This window comes from Camelus dromedarius, chromosome 30 (assembly GCF_036321535.1).
Source record: "Camelus dromedarius isolate mCamDro1 chromosome 30, mCamDro1.pat, whole genome shotgun sequence".
Classification (NCBI taxonomy): Eukaryota; Metazoa; Chordata; class Mammalia; order Artiodactyla; family Camelidae; genus Camelus; species Camelus dromedarius.
Genome location: NC_087465.1, coordinates 6,872,498 through 6,887,889, shown reverse-complemented (window position 1 = coordinate 6,887,889; position 15,392 = coordinate 6,872,498). Strand labels below are relative to the sequence as shown.

The 15,392-nt window shown below is 45.0% G+C and overlaps 1 protein-coding gene across 2 annotated transcripts in view; it reads right to left on the bottom strand.

The window, feature by feature from the left end:
- The window catches only part of NKAIN3 (sodium/potassium transporting ATPase interacting 3), a 411,817-nt gene extending 403,408 nt beyond the window's left edge, over positions 1 to 8,409 (bottom strand). For both annotated transcript variants that reach the window (XM_031441570.2, XM_031441571.2), the window contains exon 1: positions 8,241 to 8,409. In XM_031441570.2, coding sequence (XP_031297430.1) covers positions 8,241 to 8,294 — 54 coding nt within the window. In that variant the 5' untranslated portion in view covers positions 8,295 to 8,409. The remainder of the gene's footprint in view (positions 1 to 8,240) is intronic.
- Positions 8,410 to 15,392: the final 6,983 nt, after the last annotated feature.

Below are 15,392 nucleotides of genomic sequence, written 5' to 3'. Positions count from 1 at the left end.
TGTTTCCTAAGTCTCTGTTGACTCAGAATTTCTTACTCTTAAATCTGAAATTCTTCCTTTATATTTAATCTGGATAATTGCTCAAATCTTTCCTGGAGATCTATTTATTGTAAAATCTGAGAGAAAGGTGAACAAATATGGACAAAGCAGCTAATTTTTTTTAAAAATAGAAAATACTATTGCACTTCTGGGGATAGAAAGCAATTTGTTTTTCAACATCTTATGATAAAGATTATCCTCTCAGGGGGGCAAAAAACTAGGCAAAACAAAAATGCACATGGAAGTGACCAGAATGAAAATGATTTTATTAAAACTGGGGACAATTTTTTTTAAAAATTAATAGTGCCTGATAGTTTATGAAAAATAAAACAAGTCTATATAAATATTTCCATGTCCGCAAACTTTGTTCATTTCCCTTCTCTCAGTTTTACTGCTCTGAGTCCTCGTCTCCATGCTGTGCTCATCTGTCTTGATACCTTCGCTCTTCTGTGATCTCCTCCGGGGCTTTAAATGCCAGGATTGCTCATGGAGCCAAGTTCTGAACCTTCAGTCCAAAGTTGTCCTCTGAGCTCCAAGCTCATATACCTGGCCTCAGTGGTCAGACTCCTACAGTATCTCAGAAAGAACCCTCCCGTCTCCAGACAAACACTCCTGGCCCCACCTCCACACCCACAACACCCAATTTTCCCACTTTCAGTGAAAGCACCACAGTTAAATCCTGTTACGCACAACGTGTAGGTCAACCCCTTAGCAAGCCCTAGTCTTTTCCTCCTAAGTCACGTCTCAAGTCCATCCTTCCCCATCTGTTCCGTTGTGACATGTGTCTGACTCAAATGATCTCTGGCTCAGAATAGCAGAAGGCCAGCCCATCTCCCGTTTCTTCTCTTGTTTCTCTCTAATCTCCTCTCTACTCAGCAATGAGAGTGTTTTGAAACACAAGTCATTTGACACCATGACTCCGTGTAAAATGCGGATTCACACTGCTCCTTGAATGAAACCCGGGGCCACCACAGAGGTCCAATGCCATCTCCCCGCCTGCACTCCACCCCATGCTCCGCCCTGGCCACACCCGGCCCCGGTCACAGCCAGGAAGGCACCAGGCTCTTTCAAACCTGGAGGCTCCGCACCTTTGGCTTCCTCTGCTGAGAATGATTCCCCCCTCTTGACATGACTGAGAGGTTTTCCTGACTGTCCACAGCTAAGACCCCCCCGCCCACTTCTCTACGTGTAATACACGTCTCATCTCCTTGATGGCACTTAGTATTTGTAATTAGGTAATCTTTGTTTACACATTTATTGACAGCCCTTCTGCCCTCAGACATAAACTCCATCAGAGCAGGTCTACCTCTGAAGCGTTTGCACCTGTACACCCAGTGCTTGGGACTATATGAATATTTGTTGAATGTTGTTTATTATTCCAAGTAAAAGAAGCAGAGAACACAGTAAAGAGAGTGCAGATTCAAATGTGAACCTGACTCCACCGCTGGGCAATCTTGGGCATGTTATGTAAACTCCTGACCTCAATTTCTGAATCTCTAAAATGAGTGGTTGTGAGAATTACATGATTTCATAGATATAAAGTATCTAGAACAATGCCTGGCACATCAGAAAACACTCGGTCAAGTTTAGCTCTTTATTTGTGCATTAATTTATTCTCCAAAGACTTAGAGAGGGCTTACCCTTTGCAGGGTGTAGTGGAAGATTCTGTGAGTAAATCAAAGTCTTTGCCATTTGTGGACTTGAAATCCAGCAAAAAAAAAAAAAAAAAAAAAAAAGCACACAAAGAGATAAACACAAAGAAACATGTGATTAGTGTTCTTTGAAAATAAAAAATAAAAGACCCGTATTAGTTTGCTGGAGCTGTCATCAACAAGTTCCACAAACTGAGTGGCTGAAAGCACAATAATTTATTGTGTTGCAGTTCTGGAGGCTGGAGGTTTAATACCAAGGTGTTGGCAGGGTTGTGTCCCCCTGAGTGCTGTGGGGAGAACTTGACCCCCGCCTCTCTGGCAGCTCCAGTGGTTTGCTGGCCCTCTTTGTCTTTCTTTGCCTAGTGGACTATTACCCTGTTCTCTGTCTTAATTGTCACCTGGCGTTCCTGCACGTGTGCCCGCCTGTGTCCCGACTTCCCCTTTAGATAATGATACTCATCTTGACTAACCAATTACATCTGCAATTATCCCTTTTCCAAATAAGGTCAGATTCTGAGTTACTGGGGACTAGGACATCAACATTAAGAATTTGGGGAGGGCACAGTTCAACCGACAGGACGATCAGAACACTTTTCCTAAGCAAATGCAACACCCTGGAGGTACATTTAAAGAACAAGAGAGTTACAAATGGATTTGGATTTGTAGAAACCTGGCTAACGCAGATTACTGAAATGATTTCAACACCAACCACGTTATAACTAAAGTCTCGTTGTTAGCCAAAAATTTAATTTCCCTAAACTTTTCAAGTTTCATAAGATGAACCAGAGTATTTAAAAACAGGAAAAGAATAGAAACTAAATGATTACAAATAACATTTCTCAGAAGAGAAAAAAAAAGCCATTAAAATAAAAAACATGTTCAAACAAAAGTATCAGTATATCTACATAGAAAAATAAATGCACCTCGGCACCCACGTCCAGGTGTCTGTGATAAGTGAGTGGCACACTTCATAAAACTTAGTTTAAAAACATGTTACTGCCACTGACACCGCCATCATTCAGGCACTTTTCGGTGCGTTTTATCTCAGCATCATAGTGTCACAGGTGGTCATGAGACAGTCTGAATGTGGAGGGGAGGGAAAGTTAACTCAACTGACTTTCACTTGAAAACAGGAAAGGAAGATTACTAATTTTACTTCGTTTTACAGGACGTTCTCTAAAATAAAAACATAGAGCCCATCGATGTGTTAAGAGAGCTGCTCGTTTTCTAGAAATCTTCTAAAGACTCCTGTTACTGTGGATATGCAAAGTAAGAGTCTGGAACGTTGTTCCCCTGAACGTGAGGCCTCACTGGAATAGGGTGGTCCCCTGTCCATAAAGCGATGCAAGGAGCAATAAACCTCTAGTCACGACCACATCCGGGGACAAAACTGCCCCCTGTGACGTCGAGAAGACATCGAAAGCTCTGTGGGAGCAAATCCCTGCCAAGCTAAGCTCAGCACTTCACTGTGTGGCCTCTGACAAGATGGCTTGGAGGTACACGTGGAGGAAATTCAGACTTAAAAACAGGCCCTTAAGATTCATTTAAATATGGCGGCTACAGTTTACTAAAAGCATATGATAAAGTGTTTTACACATTTATAATAGTGGAATACACATCATTTTAAAACAAGCAAAATCTAAACTATCCTCACGAAAACGTGTTTCAGGTTCTGGGATGACTTGCTGAATCTGTTACCCGGGGATGCACTGCTTTTTCAGAAGAGATTTACTTTGCAGTTTCCTCTGGCCAGGGACGCATGCGAGTCACGTGCTCTTTAAGTTCACTAGCAGAATTAAGAACGGGAATGTGAAATTGGAGGCCAACACACAAATGTGCTCGAGGGCAAAAGCCTGGAGGAGGAGTAGTGATGGGAGGTGGTCAGAGCAGCTCAATGAAGGAAGGAGAAAGAAGCCTGAGATTTTGCAAACCAAAGCTCACCCAAACACACACGCCTCAAAACGGTACATTCTCCCCAGTGACATTCCCCAATCTGGGGAGAGGGGAGGTCAGATAAAATGGGAATAAGATAATAAAAACCTTTTGTTTGTGTCTTTTAACTTTTAGCAGGAGCTAACGGACCATCTTTCAATGGCCCACATAGTTACCTTAGCCATTAGCATGTAGATTCTCTCCAGCAAACGCATCTTCCGAATGCCATTTCCCCTCAAACCCCACACTTACTGACTGCCTCATCACCTCCATCTTCCAACAGTTGGTGGGAGCAGGAAAAAACATGAAAGGGAAAAAAAAGACAGCTGGTTCTGGTGGAAAGAACTCTACACGTGGGAGTCCTACCTGGTGGTATGCTGGAGCAGGTGTGCACTGGCTCAGAGGGCTGGTTCAGCTTTTAGGATGGAGTGAGCCAGCTGTTAAACACGACCATCATTAGTAAATAAGTAATAAAAACTTTAAGGAAATCATGGAAAACAGAGGTACTAAATATTTAAAGCACATCCTTTTCTAATTATTTTACTGTGTTTTACTTTACACTTTGAGGTTATTTGTGCCTGTTTTATCTGTATGATGGAAATACCATGTAATGGCGTACTTGAAATTGACCAGGGTAGGAGTATTTACACCAAAGAAATGGGTAAATGTGAAAAATCAGGGTGTAACGCTGTTTTGTTGATTGTCTAGACTTAAGAAAGCACTGGAGAATTTTTTTCTAATACTGTATATTAAACCTAAAAGGTGTCATGTCATTACATTACCAATAGCACAAAAGAACCAAGACAACCCAATAAAAAAAATGGGCAGAAGCCCTAAACAGACATTTGCTCAAAGAAGACAGACAGATGGGCAACAGGCACGTGAAAGTGGCTCACATCGCAGATTATCAGAGAAACGCAAATTAAAACTACAATGAGGTATCACCCCACACCGTCAAGACGGCTGTCATCAAAAAGCCTACAAACAATAAATGCTGGAGAGGACGTGGGGAAAAAGGATCCCTCCTACAATGCTGGTGCGAATGTAAACTGGTGCAGCCACAATGGAAAATAGTGTGAAGTTTCCTTAAAAAGCTAAAAAACAGACTTACCATATGATCCCACAATCCCACTCCTGGGCATGTATCCAGAAAAGAAGAAAACTCTTAATTCGAAAAGATACATGCATCCCAATGCTCCTGGCAGCACTATTCACAATAACCAAGGCATGGAAGCAACCTGAGTGTCCATCAACAGATGAATAGATAAAGAGGGTGTGGTATTATACACAACAGAATATCACTCAGCTATAAAAAAGAACAAAATATTTTCATTTGCAGCAACATGGATGGACCTAGAGATCATCATACTTAGTGAAGTAAGTCAGACAGAGGAAGATAAATATTATATATCACTTACATGTGGAATCTAAAAAAAAAATACAAATCAACTTATTTACAAAACAGAAATAGACTCACAAACTTATGGTTACCAAAAGGGAAAGGGGAGGAAGAGGGATAAATTAGGATTACGGGATTAACAAATACACACCACTATATATAAAAATACACAGGCAACAAGGACCCACTGTAGAGCACAAGGAACTATATGCAATATCTTATAATAACCTATAATGAAAAAGACTCTGAAGCTATACACCTGAAATGAACACAGTATTGTAAATCAACTACCGTTAACTTTTCTAAAAAAAGAATTGAGGAAATAATTTTCCAGTACTTGAAAACTGTAACCCAATTCAGCAGAGAATCTGCTCTGTGTTGGAGGAGGTCACGGGGAGGACTTGACCTCCAGCTGACCCTCGAGCCGGAGCAGGGCAGTGGGAGGCTCCTCACCCACCCAGTCCTTGGGACGTGCGTCCTGCCCACCATGCCCACAGTAGGCGCCGTTTCAAGGATGCAGCCTGGACAGAAGAATGTGTCCTTGAGACCATCCAGACAGTGGACATGACTGAACCCAGTGAAGGCTTCTAAAACTTTAAAGGTTCTGACCACTGGAGGTGGAGATCCACTCATCCAGCAGCGCCCCAGACAGACCATAGTAAGTCCCCTCATTTATTAAACCTGCCACCTAGCAACCAGGAGTGGCCTGCCTCTTCTGTCCTTCCTTGTCCTCCGTCTACAGGGGCCAGTTTAGAACTCCCCCTGGGAAAGTTCCCAAGGTTTCAAACCAAAATCACGTGATTGATGGAGTCAAGCTCCAATACTGACTTCCTTGTTTCACTTTCCTATTCCTGCTCAAAGGAAGTAAAAAATGTTAACCAACTTTTATGTCAGAACTACAGAACCAAGAGTTCATCAAGTGCAAAAAAAGAGATTTCTGCCAGAATTAATCGGCTGTGTAGAATTTACAATAAAGAGCACTGCATATTTTATTATTGTTTGTCAAAGTGAGTGCTGTACATCCTCTATATGCACAACACTTAGAATGTATTATGTAAGAATGTAACATAGATATACGTTTTGTTTTGTCCAAGATCCAATCATTAAGTGTTTACCATCACTCTGATGTCTCTACCCACCAAAAACTATTGATTTGAAGAAACTGTTTAACTCTGTGAGGTTAAGGGTGATCTTCCTCACCCGCAAACTAGTAACATGGGTGCCTTCCTCAGAGGATAATTTTAGAAGTAAAATAGTGCTTATGCAAAAGCCCTGTATGGATTGCAAATATTCATTACCATCATCAGTTCAGCAGTATGGTTTGGCTTCTAATATGAGCGCTCCTAAGGACTTGAAAGTTGAATCATGTTTCATCCTTTACTTTCAGGCTGCTTGCAGTCTAGTAATGTGTGAATCATTTAAGAAAAATAATATAAGAGGATGCACGTGTTCTAACAGAGGAAAAAGCAAAGTACTATGCAATTAAATGAAAAGAAGTGATTGATTTTTCACCTGGAGCACCAGGGAAGACTTCATGGAGAAGGCAGAATTTTGAGATAAGCTTTGAAGAGTAAGTTGCATTTCTATCAACTGAGAAGGTGTATGTAGAAAGGCATTCCAGGCTGATACATGAAACTACAAAACCCATTGTCATCACAACTATTACAACATCAACTAAGGAAGTCATAATTGTGTTGATAAATCTGCTGCATCAAAAACCCTTACATGTTATGTCCATGTAAAACAGAAAGAATTATGCCATAATAGATTACACAATGCAGTGTGCCTGTCTGCAACGTTGCATCTTCAAAGTTTGACTAAATATTTATTTAGTTTTCCCAGCTATGTCCACTTCTAATAACCAAAGTGTAAATTATTCTCTGGCCTTCCTTCCTTAATGAAAGAAAACATTCATGGTCAAGTAAATTTTTAAATTATTTTTTCAAGAAAACTCCATAAAAATACATGCTATTTCACAAGACAGAAGGGGCTATTCCACAGGTTTAAAGGAAAGTAGCCCTGATTTCAGATCCATAAATACATAAATTATGCACACATCATGTAAACACTGAAGAGCACGTCTAAAGTGAGGGTTTAATGGGAGAGTAAAACACCGAGGCAAGAGAAAAGTGAAACCTTTTAAAGCGTTCATGGGTACAAGGACTAACTATTAAAGAAACAGCATTATTTTATCCCTTGCAAGATTGACATTACTCAGTCAAGTTCACTGAAAAGCTTTTTCCTCTTGGGAGTCAAAATATACTAGCTAATATTTGTGGCTTTAACAAACAACACTTGGAAGAAAGGCTGGCAGAGCAGCTACAGAATCTGTCTTAAGTGTAGTAAAAGGGTCTGTTAATCCCTCACACACGAAAGCTGACACAGGTCTGTGGCCTTGACCTCACGCGACTACGGAACAGACCAGGGGGCGGTCTAGGTCCCTACAGGACATGTGTTAAGCAAAGCATTCGCTCCACGCTGAGAGCCCTTTCATTCCCCACTCTGCTCTCCAACTTCCCAGCCCATGCCCTCCCTGGCGAGCCAGCGCGCCTTCTCTCCCTGATGACAGCAGTCAGTCTGTCGCTGTCTGAACACGCGACATGTCACCAAAATTTAAACAGAAATTGGAAGGGCAGGGGCTGCAATACTCTGTTTAAAAACCCAAAGCGACCTCCTTCCCGGAGCGCCGCGACTCCTCAGCCACCCCCTTTCAACCTGCTGAGGGGAAGAACCACCTCGCTCTTAACTGAGACTGGAAGCTGGTCCCGTCTCCTCGGAACCTGGGCTTTCCCACGCCCCTTCGGATTGCGCCGAGTTCCTGAAAACCATCCCGAGAAGAAAGAGCCCGCAAGCCCCAGCGAAACTTGAGCGGGGATGCGGCGGTGCTAAAGCCAGCTGTCCAACCCGGCGGCGGGAAACGCTCCCTCCCCCGGCGCCGGGCAGCGGCCTCGGGACCTCGTGGCGACGCACGGCGGGGTCGCGTGAACCCCCGCGCCCGGCACCTCGAGGAGACCGCGCCCTCCCGCAGGTCAGGGGCGACGCGGTGAGTGCCCGCGGCGGGAGCGCAGCGAGAGTCGCCGCGGCGGGGAGGGCGCGGGCCGGCGGGAGCGCGGGGCTGGGCCGCCCGCCCCGTGCCCGGAGCTGCGGGTCCGCAGAGGGAGCGGGGGAGGCCGTGCCCGGGCAGGGGCCGGCCGGCGGGGGACGCGCGGGGAACTCACCAGCTGCAGCGCGCAGAGGCAGATGAGGGAGCAGCGCCCGGTGCAGCAGCCCATGGTGCCCGCGGCGTCCGAGCGGCGCGCGCCGCGAGAGTCGCGTAGTCCGGCGCCGCTGCCTCCCGACTCCGGAGCAGCCCCCGCGCGGCGCTCGCCCGGCCTGGCCCAGGCTCGCCCGCCCCGCGGCCGCCGCTCGCCGCTCTCGGGGCTGGGCTCGCGCGCCGCCTTTGTTAGTTTCCCGGGCGGGCAGAGGTCAGAACGGCACGCACGACCCGAGCGTCTGGCGGGGGTCCCTGCCTCCCACCGTGCGGGGCTGCTGCTTCGGGGCGGGGGGGGGGGGGGGAGCCGCGCGGGCGGGGCGGGGGGCGGAAGGGAAGCTACAGATGGTGAGTGGGTGGAAGTCTGTTTAGGGGAGGGGAGTATGTAGGAGGTGGGCGTCTGAAAAGTGGAGTGGGCTGTGGGGGTGGGGGGGCGGCGATGAATGAGAGGGAGCGCCACGGAGGAGGATCGGCCTGTCTTGTTAGGAGTCTTGGGAGAGAGAGGACGAGGGACAGAATGAGAATGAGAAGGAATATGAATGAGCGCGAATGAGGGCGGCTGCGGGTGCTGGAGTCCCCCCTGTGGCGGGTGGAGCTGCGAAGACCCGGGCCGGCCTTCCTCGCTGGGGGCTGTGCTGGGTGTTGGGAGGGTGGTCGGAGGCGCGTGAGGAGGGGACAGGGCTTGGCCGAGGTGCCCCGGGGTGGAGAGGGTGGAGTTGAGACGGCTTGGCGTCCACGGGAAGAAGGGCCCGGAGGACAGAAGCCAAGAGCAGAAAGCGGAGCGCCTGGCCGAGCCCCGGACGGCGGGGTGCGAGCGCGGGCGCGTCCGCTTGGCCGGCGCCGGGCGGGCAGCTCCGGGGTCTCCCCTGAAGCTGCAGTCGGCTGCCCGGAGGGCGCCTCTGCCGGAGTCTCGGAGGGAAAGTTGACCGAGTGGGTTCGGCGAGAGGCGACGCGGCCGAGACGCGGCGGCCCGGAGCGCAGGGCTTGAGCCGGACGCCGCCGGGAGACCTGGCTTAGGTTGCTCAGCTACGCGGCTGTTAGAAATTGTCGCCAGGCGTGAAAGAAGAGAAGGCGAGACAGAAGGGGCTGCGTGGCCTTTTCTAGGAATGGTAAATGTGTCCGGGATGAGGGTAAATATGCTTTCTTCCTCGAATTACATTGTTGGAGAGTTGCTTGGAAATAAGACCTGGTCCCGGCTAGTCAAGACCCCGGACTAACTCTCCGTGAACCCCAAGGAGACTCTTGCTCCCTGTCACCTGCTAGCTTGGAGCGGAGGAGTTCCGCGGAGGATTACATTGCTTCAGGCTCAATGTCACACCTCACGGGCACGTTTGCTATACCTGGTGCAGCTACGCAGGGAGCTCGCGAACCTAGAAGAGCAGGGACAAGCCTCCTGGCCCGTTGTCTTAAAAAGGGCTTTCTGCAGAACTTGGCACAGAAACCCCATTCTAACCCGCTGCTGCCCTCCTGGGTCCTTAGTGGTAGGCTAGTGAGAAAAGGAAAGAGATCTTCGCGTTTTTAAAGATTCACTCTGTGCCTGGAAACTCTGCTCAAGCCATTCCTTGGCATTAACTGGCTGTCTAGGAACAGTTCCTTCAGGACTTATGTTTATAATTTAAAACGGTTGTAATTTCCAGGAAAATCGTCGTATATCTTTGAAATGCTAGTAGGGAGGTAGGGATGCACAAGTGACTTCAGGATTCGGGTCACTGAAGGATCAAGAATATTCATCTGTTCCACCTCTGTCCATTGTCTTGGAGAAGGGGAATAATAGAGTCAGAAGCCTTTTTTTTTTTAACTCAACCTTTAAGACATCAGAGATCAAGGATTATGAGAAGCACGCTTCTTTTATGCACAATAAACACAACCATCACCACTCATGATGAATGGAAAGCATAAGAAACCTCAGACCCTGACGAAAAGGTAATTTAGCATATAGAAAACAACTGCAGAAAGTTCCGGGCCACAGAGCCCTCTGAAGAGGGAGAGGACATGAACTAGTCTACCTACAACTTCCAGAAACTACCACAGCCTCTTCACCTGCAGTGATTGTGATGAATGATGATCATAAACCTAGCGGCCCTTCCTTCCCTCCGCATTACATATGTTTACTCCAATATCCTTTTTTTTTTTTTCATCATTTATTCATTTAGGAAGTACCATATTTGCAGCTAAGATGTACTGGGTCCTTGCCAGGCACCAGGCACCAGTCTAAGTGATTTCTGTATGTTCATTTATTTAATCCTCACAACAGCCTATGAAATGGGTGCTGTGAGCATACACTGTGAAAAGATGCGGAAAAGGGAACCAGCATCCCATGGCTACTGAATGGATGATGAAGAAGAACACAAAGCTAGGTCATCTGACTCAAGAGCTTCTTGATTTACACATTCACCATGCTGCCTATGAAGCTTCGGACACGCGTGACACCTGCCCAGGTGCTAACTGCTCGCTGGGAAGTAGGCAGAGTAATCTGCATTGATCCTTCCCCCTCCAGACTCAGTGCCACCCACGTGATGTGATTCCAGGGGACCAGGAGTGTCCTCCTGTACCTTTCCCTTTCCCACTGCACCCTCTACTGACAGATCCAGGCTGGAGTTTCTTCCTTATATGATAAAGACAGTTGAAAATGCATTTGGCTTTGAGAGAGAGGAAGAAGGAAGATGCAGAGATAGCACAATGCTAGTAATAAGAAATTGTGTGAAACTACCTGCAGTTTTCTCTGCGGTCTCTTATTCTCATTTTCTAAACTGAACTGCATCATGAACTAAAAATCCTCCTCCCTTCCTTGTTTCCTTCTGTCCTCAATGCCACCCTCAAATATTTCTTTCTTGCTTCTTTTCTTAATTCCTCATTCTGTCAAGGGCTATGCTAGCTGCCAAGTTTGCAGAGGTAAGTGACACACACACACCCCCCTTTCCCCTCAGGGGCTTGGAGGTGGGAAGGGAGGGCAGAGGGGTCAGTGAAGCAGAGCGCACTTGGCGCCCACTGCTTCCTGGAGTTCCCTCCCTGGGAGGAGCAGCCAATCTGATGTGTGGTTGGTTATGCCACTTCCTCACTGTAGAACCTCAGACAAGTCACTTTGCTCTCCTGTGAGTCCTCGTTTTCCTGTATAAAGTGGGTGTGATGGATGGCTCGCCCCAGAGGACTAAGTCTGCCATTTGTTCTGTCTTCCACCTCTGTGTGTCTTGTACCCTCGCCTGATGTAGGTCTCAGCCTCATGTCATGTCCCAGAGAAGCTTCGCTGACCACGCCATCTGATGTAACGCCCCAGTCAGTCTATTGTATTTTCAAGCAAACCACTGATTTGTTTGCTTTATAATTTCCCATCTCCCCCACTCCAAAACAATGCACTTTCTCCAGTGCTTATAACAATAGTTAAACTCAATATTTGTGCATGAAAAGAGACAATGTATGCACACTTTTAGTATAATGCTTCACACACAGTGTTGAATATATACATGTACACACATATATCGCATATAGTACATCTTAAACATATACATATATACATGCACACATACCCTAATGAAATCTGAGTCTGTCTTTTTCTCTTTCTTCCACCTCTTTTAGTTCTCACTTTCTTGGAAAAATTCCTTTTGAGAAACTCCAGTTCGGTCTCCCTTAAACTTGAGAGAGAAGTACATTGTCTCTGCACAGAAGAGTGGGTAGAAAAGAGAGCCCCTAGAGGCCAGACCTGGAAGTGCAGATTTCTAGCTTCCACAGGACTTTCGAATACTAGGATTTTGAGACACCAGCTTGAAGGAATTTAAGTTCTGCCTTAATTATGGCACTGTTTGGGGGGGTTTGTTTTGAAGCCTTCCAGTTGGGCATTTTTGTATACATGAAATAGTGTGCAGTCTGATCAAACATTCCTCTGTCTCTACTGAGGAAAGTTCATAAAGGTGCCACTAAATATGTGTTTTTTCTCTGGTGCCTGCTTGAAGGTGGGCCCCTCCTTGGAGCAAGCAAATTGAAATCCTCTGCAACGGGCTTATCTTCATGAATATCTGACAGACACTGTAATGACAGTGTGGCTGCTCGGATGGAGCAAAGATAAGGTTTACACTGGAGCAAAATTTCGAGACGCACCTGTGGAGGGTTTAAAGCTTGGCGGTGAAGGCTGAGGTACATTGCTGGGCTGTCCAATGCTTGTTGAGACCGCAATCAATTCTAGTTAGAATTGATTAACGTAGTAATAAATGTCCCAGAATATTGGGGACATGGGAGAGACAGCAGTTCTAATTTCAGTGTTTCCTTACTCGCTAAGAAGAGAGATACATCTTGCTATTAAAAGCACTTTAGATCATAACGTTTAAAACTGAGCCCCCCTACCAATCCCAGAGGGCTGTTTTATTAAAAGGTAGGATGAGAAAGAAGTGGCAGATGGACAGGTGGTGTGGGAGTGTTTTTAAAGACACCGGAAAGCCCAGAGGATGCAAAAATTACAAAAGGAGAAAGAACAAAAGACATTTCTTTGGTACATTTTGCTTCAAGAATTAGTGATAACTAGTTTTAAAATTTGAAAGAGATAGCCAAGTATCATCTTTTTTAAATTTCCGTTTGGGTTAAAAACTAAGCCTTAATCATATTTCCCTGTCATGACCATGCTGTAGTGGTGCAATGACGCTGATCTGGTGGGTGCTATGACCATGATTGGGATTGCTATGACATGCCTGTAGAGTTTACCAAGCACTGTAGTGGGTGTCGGAAGTGAAACCTGGCCCCTGCAACTGTCTGGAAGGAGAAATAAGATTACAAAGAAATAACTGCAAGCCTCATAACAAGTAGTAGTAGTTACAGTAGTAGACGACTAGGAGTAAGAGAGAATTAGACACTAGGTTAGTAAATTTCTGGAATGCCTGCCTGCGTAGCTGAAGCTTTAATTTCTAGGTCACTTCTATCTAAACTTATTTTATCAGGTACCATTGTCAGTAAAAAAAAAAAAAAAAAAAATTGAAAATACACCAGAGAAAACACACACACACACACACACACACACACACACAACAGTCAATTCTCATTATTCACAGAACCTTTATTTGCAAAGTCTGCTACTAGTGAACATGTGTTTTTAACCCCTAATCACTACCCACAGCACCTCTGCAGGCATTTGCAGGGGAAAATTTGAGTCCGTGAAGGCAGGTTCCCAAGTGAAGACAAATTAGGTTATACTTTGCCCTCTTGTTTCACTTCTCATACTGTAAACATGTGTCCTTTTCCCAGTCTACTTAGTGCCATACTTTCCACATTTTTGTGCCTTTTGCTGGGGATTTTGTTGTTCAGGTGGCCCCCAGTCTTAGTGCTGAAGTGTTCCTGAGTTCTGGAAGTCCAGTGTTCCCAAGCCCAAGGTGGCTGTGGAGGGCCTGGTGGAGGAAATACGTGTGTTAGGTAAGCTGTGTTCAGGCCCAAGTATGGTGCTGCAGTCTGTGAGTCAAAGGTCAATGAATTAACAAAATATATTAAATAAGTCTTTTAGAAGAGAAATAGACATAAAACAAAATCTTGTTTTAACTTTTTTCAGCTGGGCACACAAGGACAGATTATAATGAGTTGATGTAGACAATTCAGGTATTTTTTTTCTGTTTGATTAACTATTAAGCCAAAATAAACATGTCTTTGAATAAAATTTTTAATACAGGCTAATCAGAGCAGGACCCTGGAATTTTACCAGTTGTTCCTTCCATAATACAAGCTTTCCAAAGTCACTGTCCTAAGCCATTTTTCTTATTGAAAATTTTATTAGGCACTTATCCTCTGTTGTGCAGTTTCTATTAGGGATTGCATTATGAAACCCATCACTGTCTGCTGGAGTCCATATAGTAAATGAGACACTACTGTCTTCTACAAATGGAGTCACAGAGACCACAGGAGGAGACTCTCAGAAAACGGGGACATGGTGGCAGCATAAAATGAGACAAAAAGGCCAGTATTTAAGTCTGAAGAAGACTAGAGCATCCCAAATAGGATCTAAATCTATTGAGGGCTAGATTTAGAAAATGGCCTGTAGGAGTTCGGGATTTCAAAGATGAAGGAATGCTGGCTGATACAGAGGTCCAGATCATCATCATGGGAGGGACTGGGAAAAACAGTTTATTGGAAGTGAAAATAGGCACCCAGTAGTCAAAGAACACTGCCTCCCTGAACATGGCAGGAATTGGGATGGAAAGAAGAATCCATGAACCAAGCACTACAGTTCTCCCTAAACAAAGTGTTTTTAAACGGGTACAGCAAATGAGAGTATGTTCGGACAGTACATTTAGATTAGCATGAAGCTCCACTTCTTTGTCTTACAGGGCTGTATGTTCTTTTACACAAAACTTCCTTCCTTGCACTTCTTATTAGAACCATGTGGGCATGGAAATACTGGTAGCTTTTCAGATAAAAGTGCAAAGTGAAATGTATTCTGTGTTTTAGTGGAGATTTACTCCACTCCTAAAATAAACTACCAAGTGGAAGATTCAAGACTTGAGGTCTATTTATTAACAGGCTGCTAAGGACAGCATTTGTACTGTCCTTTCCTGGAAATCTTACTAACTCGACACTAGTCAATCCATCACAGCTTCACAAAGGAGGCCATGAAAAGCACGCCTGTCTCCTGCACTTGAAATTGAAATTAGCCTGATTGGATTGCACAAACAGTCCTCTGCAGTCAGCCCTCGTTGAATTCAAAATTCAAAGGATTCATATGCATGGAAGAAAAAAAATTCAAAGCTACAAAGAGTTGAGAATGTGGAGCCAATAATGTCCTTTTTTCACTTAAGGTTTAAAATAACAAGCAAAAAACCAAAAACAAAAGCACAAACCAAAAATAAATCCCTGCCGTTTCGAAACAATCAATTTTAAAACTGTACTTAGATGATTAATCTGTTTATTTGTCATTTTATAGCTACAGGTGGCTCTAAATATTACTACTGAAGTTTAAGTCAATTGTCTTTATGTACCTTTTGAAATACATCTTGCTTTGATAAGTGAAAAAAAAAGATATTCCTGAAATTCTGCTACGTTCATTTTAACATTTACAGTAGGTGTGCAAATATCAGTGTGCACAGGGCCAGGCAGGAGGCGTGGTCATGGAAGCAGTCTGGATGGGAAATGTGGTGAACTTGTTTAAAGGGGC